This window comes from Dipodomys spectabilis, unplaced genomic scaffold (assembly GCF_019054845.1).
Source record: "Dipodomys spectabilis isolate Male_0828 unplaced genomic scaffold, ASM1905484v1 ptg000115l, whole genome shotgun sequence".
NCBI classification, from domain to species: Eukaryota; Metazoa; Chordata; class Mammalia; order Rodentia; family Heteromyidae; genus Dipodomys; species Dipodomys spectabilis.
The window spans coordinates 15,741,821-15,768,804 of record NW_024870792.1 but is presented as its reverse complement, the minus strand read 5'-3'; the positions used below and the strand labels follow the sequence as shown (position 1 = coordinate 15,768,804).

The window sequence follows — 26,984 nt, the reverse complement described above, 5'->3', positions numbered from 1 at the left end:
TATAATACTCAACAGCATCTTACCATTTTCTGCAAGGATAGTCACTGGATCAGAAGGCTCAGAAGGCTGGCTTATGTTTACAGCAGTCTTGGCAATTGCTCTAAATTGATACTGAGCATTCTCTTCTAAGCCAGTAGCTGTGTACTCTTCCTGGGGAATCTGGTGAGGTGTACTATTGCATCGCACCCACTTATCACCTGGAAGTTTGCAAGCTTCTACAAAATAGCCAATAATTTTGCTGCCTCCATCATGCTTGGGACGGGCCCAAATGAGGGATGCAGAGTTCTTGGTAACATCAATAACTTCAGGTTTCCCAGGGGGATCTGAAACCAAAAGAAAGAGTTATTAATAGCAGAAGTTTGAACTTTCTTTCTTCCTTTCCTTCTTTCTTCCTTTCCTTCTTCCTTCCTTCCTTCCTTCCTTCCTTCCTTCTTTCTTTTCTTTTCTTTCTCTTTTTGTCTGTTGTGGGGCTTAAACTCTGGGCCTGGATGCTGTCCCTGGGCCCTTCAGCTCAAGGTTAGCACTCTACCACTTGAGCCACAGCGCCACTTCTAGTTTTCTGGTGGTTAATTGAAGATAGAGTCTCACGGAGTTTCCTGCCCTGGCAGGCTTTGAACTACAATCCTCAGATCTCAGCCTCCTGAGCAGCTAGGATTACCTAGGATTACTTGTGTGAGCCACCGGCACCTGGCAGAAGTTTGAAGTTCTTAACATCATCCCTCCTGCTGCCAAGTAGCAATCTCAACAGGATGACAGTCATCTTGTTTTACTAATTATCCTTGTGCTTGTGATTTGCTGACTAGAGAATTACATGTAGTACCTCTTCCTGGTTAGAGTCTGAATCTTCAGAGGCTCCAAGATTTAAATGTGCATCTATAATCTTAAAAACAATTACTCACCAACTGGCATTCTTGCAGTTACATATTCTGTTGGTTTGCTGGGTGGGCTTGATCCAGCTTTGTTTAGGGCATAAATTCTGAAAGAATACTCAAGACCTTCTACAAGGCCAGCACAAGGGTATTCAGTTGACCGGACAACAGTATCATTTGCTTTCACCCAGAGCAAACTGTTCCTTTCTTTGCGTTCAATCAGGTAACCAGTAATGGGGCTCCCTCCATCGCTGTCGGGTCTGTCCCATGCAACAAATATGCAATCCTTATTGACTTTAGTGACGCGTGCATTCTTTGGCTCACTAGGAACACCTGGAGATGAAGATAACAGAAATGTCAGTGCTTTAAGCAACAACTTAGAAAAACAAATGAACTTTCTGTTTCTCAAGACATACATACCAAATGGGAACTTAGCAAGCATCTTTGGAGATGTGAGCGGCTCAGAAATGCCAAAGCGATTTTCAGCACGGACCCGGAAGATATATTCCTGGCCTGGGATCAGTTTTCCAACTCTGCAGGAAGTTTTTGTGACTGAAGCAAGAGCGGTGACCCAGTCCCCCCTGCTTACGTCACACTTCTCTACTATGTAATTGGTGATGTTACTGCCTCCGTCTTCCAGAGGAATGTGCCACGACAGGGAGCAAGCATCAGCATCTATATCAGAAATGTCGAATGGAGGCTGAGGGGGCCCAGGGGCATCTGCATGAACCAAGAAGAAAGGACAATAAGAACAGAGGTATAGTAGGAAAACATATTTCTCATGTTCATATTTTGGTGGTCATGTGTGTCACCTACCCATGACTGTCACTTTGATTTTCTGAGTGTCTGTTCCAGAGCTGTTCTCTGCTGTGAGGCTATAGTAACCACTGTCTTTCCTTGTAACATCTTTTATGATCAGAATTGAAGAACTGTCAGCTTTGTGGACTGCCAAGTGGCTGGATGTGACAACTTCATCCTCTCCCTTTTTCCATTTACAGATGGGGTTGGGCTTTCCATATACATGGGCTTCGATTCGGAGTTTCTTTCCAGCTTTGATAGTAATTTGCTCTGGCATAAGGATCTTTGGTGGCACTAGAAGTAAAATGAAGACCGATTAGGGTTGGAATCACATTTTCTGTGGTGGGGAACTATTCTGGAATATTTTGTTGTGTGTTGTAACCCATGGGTGGGTTTAAATTAATGTGTGTACCATTGCCTGCAGTTTTAAAGGAAATTTTGATAAGAAGAGAAGATAATCAGATGCAGCATATTTAAGGATAGGTGTTATTTTAAGAATCTTTTGGTTATATACATCAGTGTGTATATATGAAGTTTGTCTACTAATGTTGTGGAACCAAATGTGCTGCAAAGTCACTGTTCTCTACTGGTTTCAAGTACTTCTGGGGCTAGATTTCTCAGCGCAACATGATATAAATGAAGCCATGATTACTTACACAGTTGTTCTTTTGCTTCATATACTCCTTCAGCTTCTCTTGGCAAGCTGACACCAACAGAATTTCTGGCAGCTACTCTAAATTTGTATTTCTTTCCTTCCTTTAAGCCGGTAACAACAAGGCTGAGATCTTTTACCACTGAGTACTCTGTCCAGCGATCTGCAGGCTGCTCTTCTTCTCTGTAGCTAATGATATAGCCATCAATTTTAGCACCTCCATCGCGCAGGGGAGGAAGCCAGGCTAATGTTGCACTGTTCTTTGTCATTTCAGTCACTTCTAGTTTTCTTGGGGGATCTGGCTCACCTAGAAAAAAAAACAACCATGATTATAAAGTAATTTACTCACATGTTCTCTGTTTACCAAGAGATTTAGTATGCATTTGCCTCAAAGGGTAGGAAGCCTGAAGTGTAAGACACTGAAAGTAAAAAGCATAGATGAGGCAGATTGAAGTGAATTGTCTTTCAGGACAGGGCTAGGCAACTATTGTTCTATTAGGGCTTCTACTACATTGTCAGTCCCTTCCAGTAGTAGATTCCAATGATGTTGGTGTCTACACCATGCTAAGGTAGGGGACTGGAAATAAGAGGAAGAAGGGGGATTACTTACTTAGAGGATCCGATGCAAGCACTGGTTTGGGTATGTCTGTTGGGACCCCAGGTCCATACTCATTGACAGCAGTTACTCTGAAGAAATACTCATTCCCAGGAACAAGATTGGTTACATTGAAGATTGTTTTCTTAACTTCTGGGGTAACAATGGACCATGTCTTTCTCTCAGCCTCACGTTTCTCCACAATATAATGTGTCACTTGGCTCCCACCATCATTTTCAGGAGGGGCCCAGGACACATGGCAAGATGTTTTAGTGACATCAGAAACTTGTAAATTTGATACAGGTCCAGGAGTATCTGTAAGGCACCAAAGAATCAGATGCACACGTCTCAGTTAGCATTCTTAATAATGAATTTGTTTTTATAGGGATAGGGAGAAACTTTTAAGTTACCCACCTAACACTCTGACGTTCACAAATACAGCCTTTTCTCCTGCTGGATTCACAAGGGTCAAGGAGTATTTTCCTGAGTCATCACGGGTAGAATTGGGGATGACAAGGAAGGCCATAGTATCAACCAGATCCACCTGTCCTTTTCTGACTACATTATCAATACCCACTTTTCGCCAAGTGACTTTGGGGGCTGGTCGCCCTCTCACTATTGCAAATAGTCGAATAGGGCATCCTGCTCTCACAGTGACCAGTTTTCTCATGCTGGCATCCAAGTCAATCTCCGGAGGTTCTAGAAATTTTATTAAGGTCATTAGTTGACATTTATAACATGGGGAAAGCATAGGATAATTGAAATGTGAACAAATCAAGGGCAAAAGGAGAACCTCACCAAGGATTTCTTTAGGCTTGATAGCTTCCTTTAGTTCTGCAGGGCGCCCAATGCCAACCTGGTTTTGGGCACATACCCTGAACTCATATTCCTGGTTTTCATCCAAGCTGGTCACAGTAAATTCCATGCGAACAAGTTGTGCTGCAGCATTGCATCTTTTCCAGCCTTCGTTAGGTGATGCATCTGCTATTTTTGGTCTCATTTCCACAACGTATCCAATTATTGGTGCACCACCATCATAGACTGGTTTTCCCCACCCAAGAGTTATGGAATTTTTAGTTGTATCAACCACTTTGAAGTTGGTTGGTGGACCAGGTGGTTCTGAGAAGACACAAAAATAAATGTATACATTACTAACTCCGTCTAGTGATAGTATAAATGTTGTGAGCTTGATCCTTAATTGATCAAAGATAGGTCATCTACTTTCTCAATGACTGAGATCTCATTTTTCTTCATAAATATTTTCTTTATAAAAATTCAAATCTATCCTTGGTTATACATTTTTTTTGTAATTTGGCAAAAAGTCTTTTAAGAGAAATAATGGTTAAAATATCTAAAACTTCTATGTGTCAAAGAAGAATTGATATACTATCAAAAAAAGACAAGAACTTCCTACCTATGGGGTCTTTAGCCACCACTGGTCTTGATGGTAAGCTTGGCTCTCCAATTCCAATTTCATTTTCTGCCTTGACACGGAACTGGTATTCATGTCCTGGGAGGAGATTCTGTACTTTGAGACGTCTCTCTGGGATTGCACTCTTGTTAACAGGTACCCATCTTACTGCATGTTTTTCCTTTTTCTCCAAATAGTATCCTGTGATAGACTTCCCACCATCATATTCAGGTGCATTCCAAACAACAGTCATTTCTTCTTTACTAACTTTAGTGACTTCTGGAGGATCAGGGCGGCCAGGTCTGTCATACTTGGTTTTTGCTATGACTGGTTTGCTTTCTGTTGGAGGCCCTGTACCTATTTTATTTTCTGCACGGACTCTAAAAATATATTCATTTCCTTCTATGAGACGAGTTACTGTAGCACTGGGTGTCAAGACATTGGCAGAATAGGTGGACCAAACCATACGCTTGCTCTCACATTTTTCTAGGATGTAATTTTGGATTTCACAGCCACCATCATCTTCTGGTGGATCCCAGCGAACAGTACACCTATCACTGTTCACATCAGTGATTTTCAGATTTCTTACAGGACCAGGCTTATCTAAAACATTGACTGTGGCATAAGCCACAAAACTGCCAGCTGTGTTAGTTGCTGTGATTACATATTTCCCACCATCACTTCGCTTTGCTTTAGTGAGAGTGAATCTGGATGAATCAGCACTGGTATCAATCTTGACTCTTGGTGATCTTGTCAAATCTGTAGCATCTCTGTCCTTAGTCCATGCAACTTCTGGAAAGGGTTTGCCTCTCACACCTGCCTCAAGTCTAATGGTGTCGCCTGCTTTGACAGTTAGCACCCCACTTAGTTTCAGATCAAGTACAGGTTTCTGTAAGTCTTCCTTCACAACAACTTCCTCTGTCCTTACCCAATCACTTTCTCCTCCCTCATTCTTTGTTTGTACTCTGAACTCATAAATCTGATTTTCAACACATTTGTCAACCATATAGTGGGTTTCCTTAATGCTTCCTTTATGCACTCTTTCCCAGTCAGCAGAGCCTTTAAGCCTCCTCTCAACATGATATGAGAGATTAGGGCTGCCACCATCATAATCAGGCCGCCTCCACTTTAGATAGACAAATGTCTTGCCTTTATCTGCAATATGAAGGTTTTCAGGCTCACCTGGTCTGTCAATGGGGTTAATGGCCAGAATTGGAGTTTTTGTTTCAATGGTTGGCCCAACACCTACTTTATTCTCTGCACAAACTCGGAAATAGTACTCATTATTGGCTAAAAGGTTGGCCTTGACCATTCTCTTAGTGACATCCGAAGCAACAATTGACCAGCCTTTCTGGTTTGGCTTACGATATTCTACTATGAAATTTGTTATCTCAGAGCCACCATTATCTAGTGGATTTTCCCAAGAAACTGTACAGTTCTCTTTTGTTACATTGGTAACTTTCAAATTCTGGCAAGGCCCAGGTCTGTCAAGGACATTAACAATGGCTGAACCTTGGGCATGTCCACTGCTGTTCTTAGCTGAGATGATATATTTGCCATGATCAGCTCTAACAGCCTCTTTAATTTGTAACTCGACACGAGGCAGATCATGAATTAAGTCAACCCGTTTATCTCGGACCAATACCTTGCCTTCCTTAGACCAAGTTATATCTGGTTCGGGTCTGCCTTTCACTCGAGCAAGAATTCGGATAGTTTGGCCCACTCTAACAGTAATAACGTCACGACAAGTAACATCAAGTTCGACTTCTGGAGGATGAAGGATATCTTTTGCAATCACAGATTCTGCTAGTTCTCTTGGTTCTCCCTCACCCACAATATTAGCTGCCTTTATACGGAACCTGTACTCGTTTCCTTCAATAAGTCCAGGTACCCTAAAGGCACACTGCCTAATGAGTTCATCTTTATTGATCCTGCTCCATTGTGCTGTGCCAGGTTTCTGACATTCAACCACATATCCTAGAATGGGGCTTCCACCATCACTGAGAGGCTTTGTCCACACCAGGTCAGCTGATTCTTTGCTCTTGTCTTTCAGTTTGGGATTAATGGGTGGTCCTGGTGGTTTAATAGGTCGGCAAGCTTTTATTGGGTCAGAACTTGGGGATGGATTGCTTAGTCCTGCAAGGTTTTCAGCAAAAACCCTAAACTCATATGTGTTGCCGTCATAGAGTCCAGTCACTCTGAACTTCAAGTCAGCAATAGGTGTTTTGTTGACCCTCACCCACTTTCCAGTTATTTCTCGACGTTCCACATAGTAACCCGTTATTGGACTGCCACCATCAGACTTCGGCAGTGTCCAAGACACTGTTGCAGCATTTTCAGTAATGTCAGTAACCACTGGTTTACCAGGAGGAGATGGAGGATTAAATTTATGCTTAGCAACAGTAGGTATGGAATCAAGAGGAGGACCAACACCCATCTTATTCTCTGCGCTGACTCGGAAAACATATTCACAGCCCTTTTGCAGATGTGGGACTTTCAGTTTCAGTTTACTACTGCCAGAAGATACAACACCCCATGTGTCTTTCCGTGTGTCTTTCTTCTCAACAATGTAATTGATCACAGGACTTCCTCCATCATCCTTAGGTGGCTGCCATGAGATAGTCATGTACTCAGGTGTAACATCCAGAATATTAATAGGACCTGTTGGTGGGCCAGGAACATCAAGCACAGTAAGATGTACGGGCACTGTTTTGCTACCAGCTGCATTGGAAACTGTGATTTGGTATTCTCCAGTGTCTTTCCTTAAACAGTTCTTAATGGTAAGTACTGAAGAGAAGTTGTCAGTTTCAACTGTGTAGTGTTCATCTGTTTTAATCTCACTCCCATCGGTTGTCCACTTCACAGTGGGTACAGGTACACCTCTAATGATAGCAGGAAATCGGACTGTAGTTCCAGCTTTTACTACCAGCCCTTCAATTAACTTCACATCCAGTTCCACAGATGGAGGCACTGTGAAGCAAATAGGAACAAATTAGATTTTGAGGTTTTCAAAATAGAAATAAGAAGAAAGAATGTAATAAAGCCAGCCCCCCAAATTACCCAATTTTTCTTGACATTCTATCGGGATAGTTGTGTCAGGGAGACCAAGACCCACAATATTTTCAGCTTTTACACGGAATCTATAGGTCTTTCCTTGTTGTAGTCCTGTAACAACACATTCTAAGTTTTTCACAGTCTTGAACTTAGTCCAGTCCTGGGCACCTTCTTCTTGATATTCCACCAAATAGCCAGTGATTGGAGAGCCACCATCACGATCTGGCTTATTCCAAACCAGGGAGACTTCAGTCTTGTCAACATCTACGTGGTGTAAATCCTTGGGTGGCCCCGGGGGATCTTTAAAAAAAGTTACAATGAATAAGTAATATTCCCTCAAATATTCAAATCATTCTTTTATATCCAAAGAAAGCAACTCACGGAGAGGATCCAGAGCTTTGATGGGTTTAGGTGTTTCAACAAAAGGACCCCGTCCGTATTGGTTCTCAGCAGCTACTCGGAAGAGATACTGATTGCCTTCAGTAAGGTGTTTGGCCATGTGACTCTTTTTCTTTGATGTAGTTGAAAGAGGTGACCACTGGGCACTAGCAACATCTTTCCTCTCAACCACATAATTTGTTACAACAGAACCACCATCGTCCAGTGGCTCCTTCCAAGTAAGGTAACAAGAATCTTTTCTAATTTCACTGACTTCCAGATCTCTTGGTGGCCCAGGTTTATCTGAAAAAATATTAAGTAGTTATACAAGCAGTTTAATCTAGATAAGAGGAAACTATGTACTATAATGTATTGCAATGACATAAATTTAAAATTTCTTACCTAACACAAGTACTTTCACTGAGACAGTTTTTGAGCCAGCTGGATTCTCCACTGTTAAGGAATAAATTCCACCATCTTCATGGGCAGCATTACGGATTTCAAGCTTGCTACCAACTGGAGTAACATCAATTCGTGCTTTAGTTGGAGCCTCTTTGTCTTCTTTGTTCCAGGTTACTTTTGGGAATGGCACGCCTTTAATGATGGCACTAAGTCTCAGAGTATCACCAACTTTAATATGTTGTTCTCTTGCCATGTTAGCATCAAGGATCAACTCAGGGGGTTCTAGAATGAAGAATAGTGCATTCCGATTTGAACTTTAATGTTCACTACACTTAAGTGCATACAACCATCATTAGACACCTTGTTCCCTTGAAAATGCAGATAGAAACATTTACTCACCAAGTCTGTCTTTTACAAGGACTGGCTCTGGAACATGAGCTGGATCTGATTCACCAGCTTCATTGACTGCCAGAACTCGGAATTTATAGGTTTGACCATCCCGAAGACCAGTGACCTTGTATTTAGTTTCAGGGCATGACTCAGGGGTGTGGTTGGCTCTTCTCCAGTCTTCATCTCCAACTTTCTGGTACTCAACAATATAACCCAATATCTTGCTCCCACCATCATGACGTGGTGGTTGCCAAGTGAGATCAACTGAATTACATGTTGTATCTATTGCTTCAGGATTAACAGGTGGACTTGGTTTAGCTATACAATGAAAGAAAAACATACTTAGGATCTAGCTGAAAAGAAGGTGGATAATATGCAAACCGAATAAATGCTTCAATACTATACCAATTGGATCTCTAGCGAAGACTGGTTTAGATGGTGGGCTTGGATCTCCAATACCAATTTCATTTTCTGCAGATACCCTGAATTCATACTGGCATCCTTCTAGAAGATCAGGAACCCTAAATTTTGTGTATGGATGGATGGCTTCTTTGGTGACTCTAACCCATCGTTTTGACATAGTTTCTCTCTTTTCTAGGATGTAGTTTGTGATGGGCTTTCCACCATCATGTGGCTTGTTCCAGGTTACTAAGGCAGAGTCTTTGGTGACTTCTGTAACAACTGGCTGATCAGGTGCATCAGGAACCCCTATGAGTGTTAGCAAAATGTTTTAGAAGTTTAATTCTTCCCTTTAAATTATATCAAACATTGAATTTCTGAGAAAGAATATAATACGTACTGAAACGGTCTTTGGCTTTCATCGAATCTGACACCAGAGGATCACTTACTCCATACAGGTTTTCAGCATGTATCCGGAAAATGTAATCTTTTCCTTCAAGCAGTTTAGGAACTTTGCATGTTGTTTTAGCACTGGCAGAAGTCACAGGCATCCAAACATCTTTACCCAACTCCTTCTTCTCAATAATATAATTGGTGATTTCACTTCCTCCATCATCTAAAGGTGGCTTCCATGAGATGACCATGTACTCTTTGGTTACTTCATCAAAAACAACAGGTCCTACTGGTGGTCCAGGGCGATCTGTAGGAAAGAAAAAAAAATCAGAACACAAGCCATTATTTCCACTTTGGTTTCTGAAAGGACAGAAGGTTATTATTCTTGCTCAATAATACTTACCAACAACATTAACTTGACAGAAGCCTTTCCTGGAGCCTGTACTGTTCTCCACAACGACACAGTATTTTCCAGAATCGGAACGCTTGGACTTGGTCTTCTCTAGAGAAAGTGTTGTTGGGGTGGTCTTTATGTGAGTGCGATCATCTTCTAGCACATCAGCTTCATCTTTGAACCAGCTAACTTTAGGCTTTGGCTTGCCTGAATAACGGCCAGTGAGGGCAAAAGCTTCACCCACTCGAACTGTGAGCTTATCTCTGAAGTCAAGGTCAAGTGTTGGGGGAGCTAAAATATATAATTATGAAGGTGAGCCATTTTTACTGTTTTATAGAAACTACAAATATATGTATAAGTTTTCAAAGTATAAACTGTAGTTACTACATACCTAGCTCATCCTTGCAAGTGATTGGCTTAGTGCAAAATGATGGCTTCCCTTGTCCAACAATATTGACAGCACTGACACGATATTCATATGTATCTCCTTCTTTTAAGCCTTTAACAGTATATTTTCTGTTAAGCAAGTTGTCATTTGTAACCTTGTGGAACTTCTCTGTTCCAATGAGCCGACTTTCTAGGACGTAGTTAATAATTTCTGATCCGCCATCATATTTTGGAGGATTCCATGTTAGACTTACAGTGTTTTTAGTCACTTCTTTTACTTCCAAGTCTTCAGGACGCTCTGGTACCGCTGCAGGTATAGAGTGAAAAAAAGTGTCATATTAAGAATGTAGTAAGTATTTCTTTAGCCAATCCCATTTTAACTATTGGCTTCAGTAAACAGCAAAGTTGATCCTTTTATGGAAATATCAAGGTTGAAAGGGACCAAATACAATCTAATTTCCTCGATTGCCAGATGAAGAAATAGAGGTTCATTGAGAATAATTTAGGGGAGGTCTTTAGAGTTGGCAGTTTCAGAATAATTAGGTTTCTGCTTATGCCACTGGGTGGGAAATTAAATAAATTCAGTGTAGTAAACATGTAAGGAATTTTATGAAGCATGTATATTCTAATTATATGTTTTACAATGACCATTCAAATACCATGAAACCAGACACTGAGCAATAGCCTAATAAATGTTTGGCGAGTCAGCAAAATGTATGGCTTATATTTATATTTTGTAACTACAGTCATTTTAAGTGTTCATCACTGTTTTTTAATTTTTAAAATGATCTTCAAGTAGTTTTTAAGAAGTTATAATGATATATAAGGATATATTACATATATAATACATATAACCTGAAGAGGTTTGAGTACAATGCATGTCACACCTTTCATTGTTCTCCTCCATCCCTCCCAATCCCACTTATCCCTAATTTCATAGAATATACATATTATGACTTCATTCTCTTCCCTACTTTCTCCCTTAGTTTGTCAATAAATAAAGATAGAAGTAATTGTAAATAACTTGGTATGAATTGTGCTTACTTATTGGATCTCTGATGACAAGTGCATTTGGTGTCTCAACAAATGGGCCCATGCCAATACTATTTTCAGCTGCTATTCGGAAAAAGTAAGATTTTCCTTGAATAAGACCCTGGACAGTGGCATTCTGACGGGTAACTGTGCATGTGACTGGGGTCCATGCTCTGCGGTCAGCTTCTCGCTTTTCAATAACATAATTGGTGATTGGAGAGCCTCCATCATCTTCTGGAGAAAACCATGTCAATTTGCAGGAATCATTGGTTAGGTTGTCAGATAGGAATGGTATTCCAACAGGACCTGGAACATCTGGAGACAAGAGGAAAAGAATTCAAGTTGTTTGTCTATGTTGCCTATGCTACTCTAGGTTTTAAAAATGGAGACAAAATGCGGTTGTGTAGAAATAAGGTTTTGTGTTTATTACATTAGTTTTCTCCTCTTGCTATCTATCTCTATCTATCTATCTATCTATCTATCTATCTATCTATCTATCTATCTATCTATCTATCTATTTTTTGAGTCAGAGTTTCACTATAGTGACCAGTCTGGCCTCAAACTCAGGATTTTATCGCATCAAATTCCAAAGTAGCTAAAATTAGAGATATATACTACCGCACCCGGCACAACCATAGTTTTAAATGAAGTAGTAAGGTTGACAATTAATTGCCATGGTTTTATTAGACACTAAAGGGAAAATAAAATGCTCACAAAAACCAATGAGTTTGATGGGAGGCAACAGTGGTACAGGCAGGCATACTTTTTGTGTCTTCTTCTAAGAAGGAAAGAGGGGGAGGGTTGTGTGTGTGTGTGTGTGTGTGTGTGTGTGTGTGTGTGTGTGTGTGTGTGTGTGTGTGTGGTGACTACTGACTCAATGAGAGTATAAGAGATCATGATCACAGTTCTTAGGAGAAAACTGTGAGGTTACAATCTTAATGTGAAAACGCACCAGTTATTCAATTAAAGTAACATTTGTTTAGGAGTAAAAGTATTTAGGAACTTGGAACTATTGCTGAATGAAATATTTTCCTTTATGTCATTATTATATTACTTAAATTAATGGAGGACTGACTGTTGATACACTGACACTATGGTTGTCTGGAGAATGGCTGTGCCTGGAGTCGTAAGCTCTAGCATTAGAATTTACTTTCTGAGCACATAACTAAACTAAAACAGCTAAGAAGAAGCATACATTCCTATGGAGTTCAACTTTATGTTTGGTAACTAGAAATGCAATAATGATAACCAAAAATTATGTTTCTCTTCAACTAGACTACTGAAGCCCTCAAAGAGGTTTTTGTATTATTATGATAAATAGAAAACAAGGGTAGAGTTTTAGGCCATGAAAGGTTATCATTGCAAATTGTTAAACATTTATGGTCATGTGTACGAGAGTTGCTCTTATGAAAACTATACAATAACTTAGTAGATGGTTATGGTGTCATGCAATATAAAAAAGTGGCAGGCAAATAAATCTTCACGTATACTAGGAATGCATATAGCCATGTAGGATAAAAAAATCAAAGAGTAAGTTTTTAAAAATTGTAAAGTGGATTGTGGATGATTTTCCCTTTTCTTTTTCAGGAGGTTTGTGACATAGTTTTCTTGCATGATAACTTTGTTGTAGATATAATTAAAGAGCCAATTTTAAAAGTTGCTTAGACAAACAAAGCGTGTACCTAAGACATCAACAATAATTGTCTTCTTTCTTTCTCCCCCTTCATTTTTGGCAAGAAGAGAATAAACGCCTTGGTGGCTTCTCTGGCAATTCTTGATGACCATAGATGAGCTAATGGCTGTGGTCTCAATGGTGGCTTCTTGAGGTAAGGCTCTTTCATTCATGTTCCAGGTGACAGTTGGAGGAGGCTTCCCAGATACATAGGCAATGATTCGGATCACCCCACCAGCGTGGACCACTATTCTGTCTCTGACACTGGCATCTAGCTGAAGATCAGGTGAAACTGGGAAACAATAGAAAATTTCAGATGTGATTTCTGTTTTCCACTCTGAAACATACACGTTGAAGAAGTAATAGAAATCTGAATAACCTACCAATTCTGTCCTTCATTTCAATGACATCTGTGACTTCTCCAGGTTCCCCAACCCCAGCAATGTTGACGGCTCTTACTCTGAACTTGTAGAATGCCCCTTCTTTTAATCCTGTTACAACAAGTTTTGTTCCTCTCACTTCTTTATCTTTACCCTAAGGGAGGAGTTATGAATGTTTTATAATTAGTTCTTGGTAGCTTATTACTTTAATAACTATACTTGCATGTTCTGAAGTTATAGCCAGCAGTTTTGTTCTGCTGGTTCAGGTTTTAGGGATCAGTTATCATAGGCAGCACTAAATAGAATAACTGGTTAGAAATTGTTTTTGCAAATGACTGGCAAATGATTGAAAAAAAAACCTGTACTGTTTATTCCATCTTTTTAGGATTTGTTTCCAAAATATAAATTAATAACATGACTTAACTTTTGATGACTTATTTTTTAAATTTAATTGACATATTACAATTGTTTTATAGAATATGATAATTCAATACATGTATACAATGTATAATGATTAAATTAGGGTAATAAGTATTTCCATTTCCTTGAGTTAGGTACTTTCAAATTCTCCTTTTTTAGTTTATTACAAAATTTGTAACGAGTTATTGAAAACTATAGCCACCCTATTGTGCTCTAGACCACCAGAACTTTTTCTTCCTGTCTAACTTATTAAATTATGATGTTATCAGATATTTGAATTATCAAATGATTGTTTTTTCTTAATTCAAAAATATAGATAGAATTTAATAGGATGATATATAACTACTACATTTTTAGTTTATTCCTCATACATATTGTTAAAGTAAAGTTTTAACTACCTTTTCCCATTCTTCTTTTCCTTCTTCTTTGTATTCAACAATATATCCAGTTATTTTGGATCCTCCATCTTTTAATGGAGGAGACCATTCAAGGTCAACAGATGATTTTGTCCAGTCTGTCACTTTAGGAAATGGAGGACCAGGAGGAGCTAGAAAGAACCAGTGCACCTTAGTATTCTTCAGTTTTCCGTAATATGTTTGGAAAGTAAGATAAGATATGGAATGTTTTCAAGGCTTACCGACTGGATCTCTAGCAGTCACTGGATCTGATGGGGGACTTGCTGGGCCCACACCAGCAGCATTGATTGCATACACCCGGAACTGATAGTCAGAACCTTCAATAAGGCCAGTCACTTTATAAGAAACACCCAAAGTCATAGCTTTGATAGGGTCCCGGTTAACCCTCTTCCATCTCTTTGAAGTGGTGTCTTTCATTTCTAGCCAGTATCCTGTCACAGGAGAGCCGCCATCATATTCTGGCTCTTCCCAGTTGACAGTCATGGAGTTACGAGTTACACTGCTAACTGTTGGTTTATCTGGTGCTCCAGGGACAGCTGAGAAACAATGACATCAATACATTATTTATAAGAAATTATTTAAAAAACAAAGATTAGGATGGTTTTGTATGCAAAAATGTCCTACTACTTACAGAAGAGGTTCCGTGCTGTTTCAGGTTCACTGTCAAGTGGTTCCCCAATGCCATATTTATTCTGGGCCATGATTCGGAATACATATTCATGACCTTCTAGCAATTTGGGAATTGTGTACATACACTCCTTAGGTTCACTGGAGACACGTACCCATGTCTTCCTGTTAGCTTCTCTTTTTTCAATTACATAATTTGTAATTTTAGACCCACCATCATCTAAAGGTGGAAGCCAAGATATTGTCATCTGATCTGCTGAAACAGATTCAAACTTTATAGGTCCCACTGGAGGGCCAGGACGACCTAAAATGATTTGAAGAAGGGAAAATTTGTGAGTTGAACAAGCTTACAGCTAAAAATTAACCCCAAAACATGCTATTTGTAACCAAACTATGCAGTATTTACCGAGGACATTCAGTCTCATCTCCTTTGATGCTGTTCCAAGGTTATTTACAGCAGTGATGGTATATAAGCCGGTGTCACTCCTGCGAGACTGGGGAATGACTAAAGTGCAAGTGTCATCCACCACCAGTTTGTTGACATGTGTGTCATAGAGAACGGGTTCTTTGTTATCAGGTTTCTTTGGAGGAGCTTTAAACCAGGTGAGCGTTGGGAATGGCACACCTTTAATTTTGGCCACAATGCTAACATCAGTTCCTTCTTCAACCTCCATGAATTCTTTTAACTCAATTGATGGTGGGCCTAGATGAATAGCAAAAGGAACAAAGAAAAGTTATTATTAAGAGCAAACAGCACCAAAGGATAGAAAGAAGAATCTATAGGCAGACTTTGTAGTCCAGTCTAATATAAAAATCAATCCCATCTAACACTGTTACACTAGCTTTAGCGAACAGGTAATAAATAGTTATCATCTTTGGTTGTATCCACATGTAGCTCATATCAGCTATGGCTTCTGGCATCATTATGCATGTGCATATTCTGAGCAAAGGGTGGAGAGGAGTGAAAATCATAATGGCTTAGGTTTGGGAGTTCTGTCATGATATTTTCTTTAATATTTTGCAGACTTATGAAGGGAGCCACAGTGCTCACTCTGGAATGAATTCCTATCAAAGAATGTAAGTGGTAGTAGAAGCAAATCAATTTTCCATTTTCCACAAATCCATATAAGAGCATAGATAGAGAGTAGTAACTGACTCCAGCCCTCTTACACTCATAAAAAAAGAGTGAATAAATATACAGTAATAATGATGGTACCAGTAATTACAAGAAGTATCATTACTACATTTATACGTATATCTTGTCTATTAAAATGTATACAGCCTTTTCTCAAATAGAGAATTGTAAAGTTCATTTGCTAAGGAAATGATTGGCTACTTTCTGCTCCATTTGAAGGGCATGTAGAACCATTTTAAGTACTTCTGATAAAGAGAACTTGCCATGAAGAAAATTATACTGAGGAAACTGAAAACATAATTTCCTTTCAATAGAGAAAAGGTAGTGTTTAAGGAAATTTGATAGTTTTCACAAGTTGAGGGAATGAATGAGCAATTCAGTAAAGTGCTCATGTCTACACTAAGCCCATGTGAGCATCATCTTCTTTTCTTTTCTTTCTTTTCTTTTTTCTTTAAATGTTGGACTACTACTAAATATCTAGAAAGGAAGTCAAGAGGAGATCCCCTGTCAATATATTGGTACTCACATGTTTGGTCTTTGACAATCACAGGACCAACAGTGGCTGAAGGTTTGCTGACTCCTGCAGCATTGACAGCTTTGACTCTGAATTCATATTCCCCACCTTCTTTGAGGTCTTCAACAGTGAATTCCAGTTCTTCCACATCACGCTTATTACACTGTCTCCATGCTTCTTTCTTTTTCCCAGTAGGGTCCCACTCAAGGCACTCAACAAGGTAGTGGGTGACAGGGGACCCACCATCATTCTTTGGAGGTTTCCATGAAAGGTGTACAGTGTTCTTTGTTATAAGGCCAATCTTGAGTTTAATAGGAGGATCTGGGGGATCTGCAAAAATAGTTATAGGAGTCATTAAGTATGGCTTTAAAAATACAGTTCAACTTTAAAAAGGTATTTTAAACTTTATTTTAAAAACGTACATATTGGATCTCTGGCAGTTGTCCTTTGGATAGTTTCCACAGGGGGGCCAATACCAAAACGATTTTCTGCTCGCACACGGAAGAAATATTGCTGTTCAGAGATGAGATCAGGCACCACAAATGAGGTGCTGCCACAGTTTGGATTCACTTTAGTCCAAGCTTTTCCATCAATAGTCTTCTTCTCAATAACATAGCCTTTAATCCTGTCTCCCCCATCATCATCTGGCATCTTCCATGAAAGTCGACAACTACCTCTTGTGATGTCACTGACTTTCAAATCTTTGGGCGGGCCTGGTACATCTGTTGGACACAAATCACAATGTAAAGTGTTTCTTGGATGTTCAAAAATGTCGTTCTGATTCTGAAGTAACTTTTAAAGTTTTGCTTACCCATCACTTTAACTCTGCAGTTTGCAGTCTTCTGTCCTGCTTTATTCTTGGCTGTGATGCTGTATTTGCCTGAATGAGCTCGTTTACATTCTGCAATAACGATTACTGATGAGTTTTCTGCAGTCTCCAACTGTTCAAAGAAAATAAGAGTCACACATTGAGTGGAATACCTATAGTAATGAAGTCAATCATATTCTGAATTATTTCAATTATTTGTTCTTACCTGTGCATCTTCAGGTATGTCATGAACTCCATCCTATTTGGAAAGAAGAGAGTTGTAGTGTAACTTCTAGTGAATGACTCACTGTGAAAAAGAAGAGAACTGTAATTTTCTTACCTTCATTGCCTTCTTTGCTTTTCCATCAAATTCCCAAGATGATTTTGGTGTTGGGCGACCCTTGATGACAGCAGGGATCCTAATCTGTGTGCCAGCTTTACAAACCAGACAGTCTTGTGCTCCAATGTCAATGAAAACCTCTGGTGCCTCTGCAATCCCATGAATAATATAACAGGATTTAGTTGCCATTTCTCAAAAAAAAGGCAATTAACATATCTTCAGTAGATTCATCCATTTCACAATAAGAGGAAAGCTGAATATGTAAAGTGAATAAGGAGTCTAACCTTGAATATCAGTGGCAGGGATCTCCGCAGTGGTATCACTTGGTTCAGATTCACCAGCTTCATTAACAGCTTTCACTCTGAACCTGTACTTTCTGAGTTCTTTTAGATTAGGCACCACACATTCACAGGTGGTTAGAAGTTTGTCTGGTTCATTGACTGGTTTCCAGTCAGTAGTACCTTCTTCTTGCATTTCTACAATGTATCCTTTGATTGGACTTCCGCCATCTTTAGCTGGAGGTTTCCATGCTAGTGAGATGCTTGACTTTGTTCTATCTTTTACCTCTGGACAAGAAGGTGGTCCAGGTGGATCTAATAAGGGGGGAAATCCAATGTTGAATGTAATGGAATGCTATTTTTATGTATGTATTTGGTAACAGAAAACAAGTAACTGACTGAGGAAAGGAAGACTACTCAATGTCACTAGGTCTACATTCTTTTTACATTCAATAAGAAGCTATTTTACTTTGAATTTCATTCAGTTGACTTTACAGTACATTTTTACTGAAAACTTCATTTAATGTATCACAATATGAAAATTAAGAAAAACCCTCATTACTAGTTGGAAAACCTTCAAACATAAACTAATCTTAATGCTTTTAGGGACAGGATCGGGATCAGTATTCAACACTAATGTAACAGTTCTGTATATTTCTGGGAGTGCTTTACAATTACAGAAATTCTTTTACCTGTGTGTGTGTGTGTGGGGGGGTGTGCACGCACACACACGTGCATGCTGGTCCTGGGGCTTAAACTCAGAGCCTGTGCACTCTTTTTTTTTTTTTTTGGGTCCGGTCGTGGGGCCTGAACTCTGGGCCTGAGCTCTGTCCCTCAGCTCTTCAGCTCAAGGCTAGCGCTCTACCACTTGAGCCACAGCCCCACTTCTGGCTTTTCTTTTCTGCTTATGTGGTGCTGAGGAATTGAACCCAGGGCCTCATGCATGCAAGGCAAGCGCTCTACCACTGAGCCACCTTCCCAGCCCTGTGCACTCTTTTTGAGCTTTTGTGCTCAAGACTAGTTCTACTTCTGGCATTTTGAGTGGGTAATTAGAGATAAGCATCTCCAATCCTCAGATCTCAGACTTCTGAGTAGAGAGGATTACAGATGTGAATTGTGGCAGGCCCTCATTTGATTTTTACTCATAACTCTTCTCTGTGCTTCTAAATCATAACTTTTTTCTTTTTAATTATAACTCTTCTCCTTTAATGTAGCCATATTTAATACTAGTTTTCTAGATGTATTAGTCATGACTACTTTATATGCTCACTATAGCACTTGAGAGTATTTTAAGTCTTTTATTTTTCTATAAATAATCTAATAAAATATTATATAGTAAGTAGAATTAACTATTAAGGTCATGGCACTTTAATTTTTTGAACTAACCTGTTCATAGATCTTTTGGAATAATCTTCCTATTTTTACTTGACATTATAGATTCTGTCTGATAATTTGGTATCTTTGTTCAATAAATATTCCAAAAATACTAACATTTTACTTTTGGTTGAATCCCTATAGGACTGTCTGGTATTTATTCAGGGGCAGAGAAGAGCTTAGTCTAGATCTTTATTATTATGATTCCTCATAAAATACCATGTTTAATCAAAGAATTTTAAAACAGCACTATTTTATGTATGTGTATGGATGCACATTTATATGCTTCTTATAGTGAATGATTTACTTCAGTAAAAATATCAAGAAAGGAAAATGTGAAAAATTGGGAACGGAGTTATTTAGTAATTTCACCCTTCAGAAATGAATCACAGAAATGTAGACTACTTACATATAGGATCTCCTGCAACAGCTGGATCTGATGGTTCACTGGGAGGGCCAATTCCTGCAGCATTTATTGCCATAGCTCTAAACTGGTATTTAACTCCTTCAATCAAGCGAGGAACATTAAATTCCACACCCTTCAGCCCTACTTTGGTTATTGGTGCTCGGCTAACACGTGACCAATAGGCACCTCCCTCTTCTCTCTTCTCCAGCCAGTAGCCAGTAATTGGGGAGCCGCCATTGTCCAAAGGAGGTGTCCAGCTCACTAGCATGGATCCCTTGGTGCGTTCCAAAACTTTTGGTTTTCCAGGAGGTCCAGGAAGACGATAAGGATCTTGAATAACAACTTTATCTGATTTGCACTCGTCACTGGTTCCATATTTATTTACCGCTCTAACTCGGAACTCATATTGACCATTGGGGATAAGTTTCCAGATCTAGAAATTAGATAAATAGTAACTTTTTAACAATGATATCCACAAGACAGTATATTGGAAATGAACTTTACAACTTTGGGCGGGGGTGGGGGAAAGGGTGAGGGAGGTGGGGGAGGGAAGGGATAGTGGGAGAACAAGGGAATGGGTAACAATACTCGACAAGAAATGAACTCCTTGCCTTACTCATGTAACTGTAACCCTCTGTACAGCATCTTTACAATAAAATAAAAAAAGATTAAAAAAATAAATGGGAAAAGGTGGGAATGGGGAATGCAGTCAAGAAATTCAGTGTATAACATTAAGAGGCGTGGATGAGAATGTTGAAAGGGGTGACATTAATCAAGATGCGTTGTATTCATAAACTGCCTTGTTAAATGATAACTACTCTGCACAACTATTTAAAGATAATACAAAAGAATAAATATACTTAGGTTGATTGTGTGTGTGTGTGCGTGTGCTAGGTCTGGAAATGTCAGGGTTTTGTCGCTAGCTTTTTTGCTCAAGGCTAGTGCGCTACCACTTTGAGTCACAGTGCCACTTCCAGCTTTTTGGTAGTTAATTGGAGATAAGAATCTTATGGACTTTCCTTTCCAAGCAGACTTTGGACTGCCATCCTCAGCCTCCTGAGTGGCTAGTATTACAGGTGTAAGGCATCAAAACACAGCCTCTCAGGTTGATTTTTATTCATTGTAAATCTCAACTTATTCAAGGAGGAATCCCATAAGATACACACACACACACACACACACACACACACACACACACACACACACACACACAACTTGGAAAATACAAAAAAAAAGAGAAACATCTTTAAAATCAGAATATGTAAATACCTCATTCTCATAGTGGATCTCTCAAGTAAAAGAGAGGTCTGTATACAAATAATATTTATTCAGTGACCTTAAGTTCATTGTGTTAATTGCTATGTAATAAATGACAGCTTCTTTTTTATTGTTACTATAAAGGTAATATACAGAGGGGTTATCATTTCATAAGTCAGGTAATGAGTACATTTCTTTTTGGATGTTACCCCTTCTTTTGTTTTCTCCCAGTTTTTCCCTCCTATCCTCAATCACAAGTTGTATAGTAATGACAGCTTCTTCAACCTGATTCTGAGTTTAGTTATTAACTTCTAAGGCTATACTAAAATAAATCAGAGTCATGTCTTTGCAATGTGTTTAGGAAGGTATTTAGAATACTTACCCCAAATCTTCTCTCTACAGCAGTGTTAGTGACTTCTTCCCATTCAGATTTTTTCCTACTTGCATCACGCTTGTCAATGACATAATGAGTGATTTCACTGCCACCATTGTCTAGAGGAGCATCCCACGTTAAGTAGCAAGATTCGGCTTTAATGTCAGTAACAGCAAGATTTCTTGGTGGAGATGGACGGTCTGGACAGAAACCAACAGAGAAAACTGAGAAGACAGCTCTTAATCAGAAAATGGGTTTCTTCTGTATAGAAGAAAGAAAACCACTTACCATAGACTTCCACGTGAACATTTCGGAATACTGAGCCAAGGCGATTGGAAGCAGTGATTGTGTAAGTGCCTTTGTCTTCCCGGACTGCTTTGGGAATGCTAACCTCAGTCTTTGCCTCACTTCGGGATACTTCTTCTGTGGTTATTTTAAGTGCATCTGTAGGTTTTTCAATCACAGTTTCATTCTTAGACCACTCAATCTTAGGCATTGGAAGGCCTGTCACATCTGCAGGGATGTTAACAGGCTCTCCTGCCTTGACTTTGATAGTGTCTCCTCGAACAGCCAGACGCAACTTAATAGTTGGAGGCACTGCAAAAAGAAGGAAGAAAGACCAAAACAAAATAGTCATAAGGTTGTTTTCTCAACTTGTGGGTTAGGTACAACTCTATAAAGTACATTAAAATGATTATATGCAGCATCCACACCTTCATCATCTTGTATGACGACATTAAGAGGTAGGGATGGTTCGCTCTCACCAATGTCATTGACAGCTTTGACACGGAACTCATACATTTGGTGTTCATCAAGATTTTCCACCAGAAAAGATGTAGTCGGGCAGAGTCGCTTGTTAACTCTTTCAAAGTCAGGTTTGTCATGGCGACGTTTTTCAATGATATAGCCTTGGATGGGACTGCCACCATCACTACGGGGTTCTTTCCAGTCAAGGGTGATGGTGGACTTTGTCCTTTCTGTATATGTGAGCCTTTCAGGAGATGTTGGAGGACCTTTACCCGGAGGAAAAAGAAAATAATGAGCATGAGATGGTCGCATGAGCAGTATTTCCCTTTATGTTAATAGGCTTCTGTTTGTATTCAAACAAACTAGCAAAACAGGCCTCTGCACGGCATCAGACTATATCCATCAATTGCCTATTTTAATTAGGCAAATCAGTAAAATAGGCTTCAGCTTGGCATCATTTCTTTGAAGTCCTTCTCAAAATATGACAGTCACCACAGTGATAGCCATTCTTATAAACAGATTTTTTTTCTAATAGACTTTCTAATAAGATTATTTGAAGGGGCATGTTTGCTTTTTTATATTTGGTATTTTAGGTTGTCAAAGAGATCTATGAATTTTTACTTTAGATGGTCTGCTAAGAGAAAAATGTTCCTTCTTTCATTAACAGACTGTGGATATGTCTTCTGAAAACACTTTTTGCCAACTTGCTCCCAAGTGTGGATTTAAAATATGATGAAAAGGATTTATGCAATGCTGCTACTATTTTGTGTTCTTAAGAGTAAGCTTTGAATGGCAAGACTACTCAAATTCTGCAAGCTGACTACAACTAGAAGTAGAATTCCAGGTCTGTTCGATACCCCTGAGGCATCCTGAGGAACACATGACCTGTTATGTGGATGTAGGATGTCATTTTATTTTCAGCATGTAGTAGTGGTGAATAACTGATTTTCAGTCTTGAGGAACTGATCTTACTCAAAGGTTTAACTTTCTTAAATGGAATGTGAGTGTGCATTAGCAAGTGTGTACTGTATTTTTTTTAAAAAAATTCATGCTTGTCTCTGTGAATTTGATTCCTCCCCGTTCCCTGAATCTTTTGTGGTTATTTCTTGTTTGGGAGCCTTCCTATACTTCCATTGTGGAGATTCTAGGCAATAAGTGAAGACATTAAACCTAAGACAAGTGGTTACTTGTCCTATAATATTTCAGTGAGCTCAATGGAATATTAATAAATGCAGTACACTTCTTAAGTATTCTATCAGGAAGCTCTAATACTTTAAATGATTTCCAGGTTATTACCAACCCCCAATGGATCCAGACTTTTTCAGTATACAAAAAATATGCATGATTAATATATTTAGAATGAAAATTACACCAGAATTTTTAGCAAATATGGTATATTTAAAGTTGGTAGCAGTTATATGAACTACTATTTTTATAACTCTCTAGCTCCAGACATTTAGATTGTTGCAAGTTAAAAGTCATAAAAGCTCAGTAAGCACATAATAAAACTAGCAATGAAACAATATTTATTTTGTAAACATAGTGTAAAACATCTTTTACCTAGTGGATCAACTGCAAGAATTGGCCCTATTTCAACTGGAGGGCCACAGCCAAACTTGTTCTTGGCAGTAACACGGAACTTATATTCTTGGCCCTCAATTAGACCTGTGATGTCACATTTAGATCTCTCAGTATCTATTACTTGTCTCCATGTGTGCATTTTGGCATCTTTTCTTTCAACAATAAAGCCTGTGATTTCACTTCCTCCATCATCTGCTGGATCAGACCAGTTGAGCAGACACATCTTTCTGTTTGTTACAACAGGTTTTAAGTCAAGAACTGGACCAGGAACATCTAGAAAAATACAACAACAATAAAAGCATCAATGTAATAAAGTAAAGTATCACATGGGAAAAATCCTATGAAAAGCCATGACATTAAAAACAAACAAACAAACAAAACACTATTCCTTACCGAAAACTTCTACCCGGGCTGCTGCGAATTTAGAACCACAGCTATTTGTAGCTGTTATTATATATCTGCCATGATCTTTTCTCAATGCATTCTTGATAACTAATTCAGATTTGGTTCCAACATCTTCTATTACAACACGCTCTTTATCCAGCTCCCCTTCTTCTATGGTCCATACTCTTGTAGGCACGGGCCGTCCAGTCACCACAGCTGGAATCCTAAGAGTCTTCCCAGCCATTATTTGTATTCCAGCCTTGACAGAAACATCCAGTTCCACAGTTGGAGGTTCTATTGAAAGAATAGTCATACATTAGCCGAAGAAATATGAAAATAGAGTTCTGTGTTGGGGAAATAGCCATATTGTTCTCAGATAACTCAAGTACCTTGTGGTTCAGCCACTGTAACAGGCCCTGTCTCTCCAGGGGGTCCTTCACCAGCTGCATTGACAGCACTCACTCGGAGTTTATAATCAGCACCTTCTCGGATTTCTTTGACAGTATACTGACGGACCTTGATCATCTTCTCTGTACAGCGTGACCATTCATTTGTGCCAACCAACTGCTTATCAACAAAGTAGCCAATAATTTCCCCACCACCATTGAAAGCTGGAGGTTCCCATTCTAGTTCAATTGTAGTAGCACTTGTGTCTGCAACTCTTGGAATAGGTGGCCCAGGTGGAGCTAGAATGAATGAAGACACACAAGTCAAACTCACTGATAGTTGTTAAATGTACAGAGGTATACTCTCACACTTTCTTTTTAAAGAATTACTTACAGATTGGGTCACGTGCTGTTTTGGGATCTGAAGGTGGACTGAACTTTCCAGGTCCAGCTGCATTTTCAGCACATACTCTGAAGACATAGGTGAGTCCTTCTAATAAGCCATCTACTTTGGTTTTCAAAGAACTCAACAGGCTTTTGTTGACACGAGACCAGTGTGTACTATTAACCTCCCGTTTTTCAAGCCAGTAACCCAAGATAGGGCTTCCATTATCTTTAGGTTCATTCCATTTCACCAGCATACTGTTGCTGGTGACGTCTTCCACATTGGGTTTATCAGGTGCATCGGGTGGTTCTGATAAAGAAAATAATAATATATTTGAATTTCCTAATATAACATAAGAACTCATTTTTACAAATTGTAGTAATGTATATGACAAAAATATACAGTAAAAAAAAATCAGACTCAATGCTAAAGGAACCTTACCAAATGGATCTTTTGCAACAAGGGGCTTTGAAACACATGGTGGGCCAGGTCCAAATCTATTTTCTGCTCTTACACGGAAGAGATACTCTTTTCCTTCAATCAGTTTTGTTACTGAATATTTGCAATGTCTAAGTGTTGATGTGACTACAATCCAGTCTGAGTCAGGTTTGGTTTTGTCTTTCTTTTCCAAAGTATAGTTTATAATTTCACTGCCACCATCATCAAGGGGTGGTTCCCATTTACAGAGGACTGAGTTCTTCCTAATATCTTCAAATACGAAGTTGACCGGTGGTCCTGGTGTATCTGTTTCAGAGGAAAACAATGGTTAAACACTTGTATAGAAAATGTAAATTTGCCACAGAAAATGTAAATGTTATTGTGCTCCCTTGACATAACTTCTGGATTTCTCACATCTATCTTTCTATCAAATTAGCTAACAAGTAATAAGGTAACTTATTTCTTAAATATACTCAGGAGATAAAATGTGGCTGGGAATTACTTATTGAAGCTATTTCTCCCTTCTTTTAATTAACACTTCTCCTCATTTATATGCTTTACTAAAACTCCTACTTTGCCTTCCCCCCACCCCACTGCAAGTATAGTTATAGCTATTTACCTAACACACTGACAGTACAAGGAGCTTTAGCAACACCATGGTCATTTTCAACTTTGATCATGTAGAGGCCATGGTCAGGTCGCAGAGAATCTCGAACACGCAGCTCAGATTCTCCTTGTTTACTGTTGTTGATACTCAAACGCTCTGTCAGGGGCAAGACAAATGGCTCTTCTTCTTGAACTTCATCCTTCTTCCTCCTAACTTGGGGTGCTGGTCGTTTCTTAATTTCTTCTGGTATAATGACATTTTCATCTTTTAGCCATGTAATAGTTGGGTAAGGTGATCCAGAAATGGTTGCATCAAGTACGATTTCATCCCCTCGTTTTACTTCTAGGCTTGTTCTCAAAATGACTTTTGGGGCATCTGGAATGATTAGAAACAAGAATTGTTTATAATGCTAATAAAAATATCTGACAAAAAATTGTCTCATTTATATTACATTGGCAGATCAGCACTCCAATAAACAAAAACATACCAATTGGATCTACAGCTTTAGTTGGAGGAGTGGCCCGAGAAGGTTCACCAATACCAGCAGCATTCTCTGCTCGTACACGGAATTGGTATTCCTTTCCTTCCTCGAGTCCTTTTGCTGTATAGGTCAGGACTGGTACCAGGTGTTCATTGCATCTCTTCCATCTCTCCTCACCTTTGGCAATTTTTTCTATGATGTACCCCATTATCTTGCTCCCTCCATCATACAAGGGTGGCTTCCACGTAATAGTCATTGCCTTTGCTGTAGGATTATGAACCTCAACGTCTACCGGTGGATCAGGGGGTTCTGGAGAACAAGAAAAATAAAACTCAACCTGTTATTATTGGTAAACCACTTTCTTTGAACAAGCTTCCTTGAATATTAGTTCCTAATTATTTATACATTTATATTTAAACTTACGTTTCGGATCTTGAGCAATGATAGGATTTTTCAGTTCAATATATTCGCCTCCACCAATCTTGTTGACTGCTTTAACACGGAAGAAATATTCACCATTGGGTATGAGATCCTTTACTGTCCAAGACAGTTTGTTCTCACCAGACATGACTGGTATGTATGTCCTTCTCCCTGCTTCTCTGCGTTCCAGAACATAATGAAGAATTGGGCTTCCACCATCAAATTCTGGAGGCTCCCAGGTTAACTTACAAGAACTCTTGGTTATGTCACTTGCTTTAATATCTTTGCATGGACCAGGTAGACCTATTATAAATAAGGTTGATAATTATTATTGTAATTCTGAAATATTAACATTTTGATAATACACTGTCTCTAAGTTAGTCTAGTTAACATTTGAGAGG

At 39.1% G+C, this 26,984-nt stretch overlaps 1 protein-coding gene across 1 annotated transcript in view; it reads right to left on the bottom strand.

Annotated features, from left to right (window-relative positions):
• Positions 1-26,984, bottom strand: part of Ttn (titin) — a 285,547-nt gene that overhangs the window by 56,510 nt on the left and 202,053 nt on the right. The window contains exons 222-263 of the mRNA XM_042688233.1: positions 26,587-26,886; positions 26,170-26,472; positions 25,695-26,057; positions 25,079-25,381; positions 24,647-24,946; positions 24,256-24,552; positions 23,876-24,160; positions 23,462-23,755; positions 21,868-22,167; positions 21,443-21,751; positions 21,164-21,354; positions 19,528-19,957; positions 17,751-18,059; positions 17,467-17,615; positions 17,353-17,385; positions 17,130-17,259; positions 16,741-17,040; positions 16,331-16,648; positions 15,076-15,372; positions 14,674-14,973; positions 14,264-14,578; positions 14,025-14,173; positions 13,210-13,360; positions 12,837-13,118; positions 11,167-11,469; positions 10,127-10,429; positions 9,745-10,026; positions 9,349-9,648; positions 8,955-9,257; positions 8,559-8,867; positions 8,160-8,441; positions 7,761-8,060; positions 7,386-7,679; positions 4,329-7,295; positions 3,713-4,033; positions 3,329-3,613; positions 2,930-3,229; positions 2,324-2,626; positions 1,686-1,961; positions 1,290-1,589; positions 900-1,202; positions 24-323 (exon numbers count right to left, since the gene is read on the bottom strand). Coding sequence (XP_042544167.1) covers positions 24-323; positions 900-1,202; positions 1,290-1,589; positions 1,686-1,961; positions 2,324-2,626; positions 2,930-3,229; positions 3,329-3,613; positions 3,713-4,033; positions 4,329-7,295; positions 7,386-7,679; positions 7,761-8,060; positions 8,160-8,441; positions 8,559-8,867; positions 8,955-9,257; positions 9,349-9,648; positions 9,745-10,026; positions 10,127-10,429; positions 11,167-11,469; positions 12,837-13,118; positions 13,210-13,360; positions 14,025-14,173; positions 14,264-14,578; positions 14,674-14,973; positions 15,076-15,372; positions 16,331-16,648; positions 16,741-17,040; positions 17,130-17,259; positions 17,353-17,385; positions 17,467-17,615; positions 17,751-18,059; positions 19,528-19,957; positions 21,164-21,354; positions 21,443-21,751; positions 21,868-22,167; positions 23,462-23,755; positions 23,876-24,160; positions 24,256-24,552; positions 24,647-24,946; positions 25,079-25,381; positions 25,695-26,057; positions 26,170-26,472; positions 26,587-26,886 — 14,439 coding nt within the window. The remainder of the gene's footprint in view (positions 1-23; positions 324-899; positions 1,203-1,289; positions 1,590-1,685; positions 1,962-2,323; positions 2,627-2,929; positions 3,230-3,328; positions 3,614-3,712; positions 4,034-4,328; positions 7,296-7,385; positions 7,680-7,760; positions 8,061-8,159; positions 8,442-8,558; positions 8,868-8,954; positions 9,258-9,348; positions 9,649-9,744; positions 10,027-10,126; positions 10,430-11,166; positions 11,470-12,836; positions 13,119-13,209; positions 13,361-14,024; positions 14,174-14,263; positions 14,579-14,673; positions 14,974-15,075; positions 15,373-16,330; positions 16,649-16,740; positions 17,041-17,129; positions 17,260-17,352; positions 17,386-17,466; positions 17,616-17,750; positions 18,060-19,527; positions 19,958-21,163; positions 21,355-21,442; positions 21,752-21,867; positions 22,168-23,461; positions 23,756-23,875; positions 24,161-24,255; positions 24,553-24,646; positions 24,947-25,078; positions 25,382-25,694; positions 26,058-26,169; positions 26,473-26,586; positions 26,887-26,984) is intronic.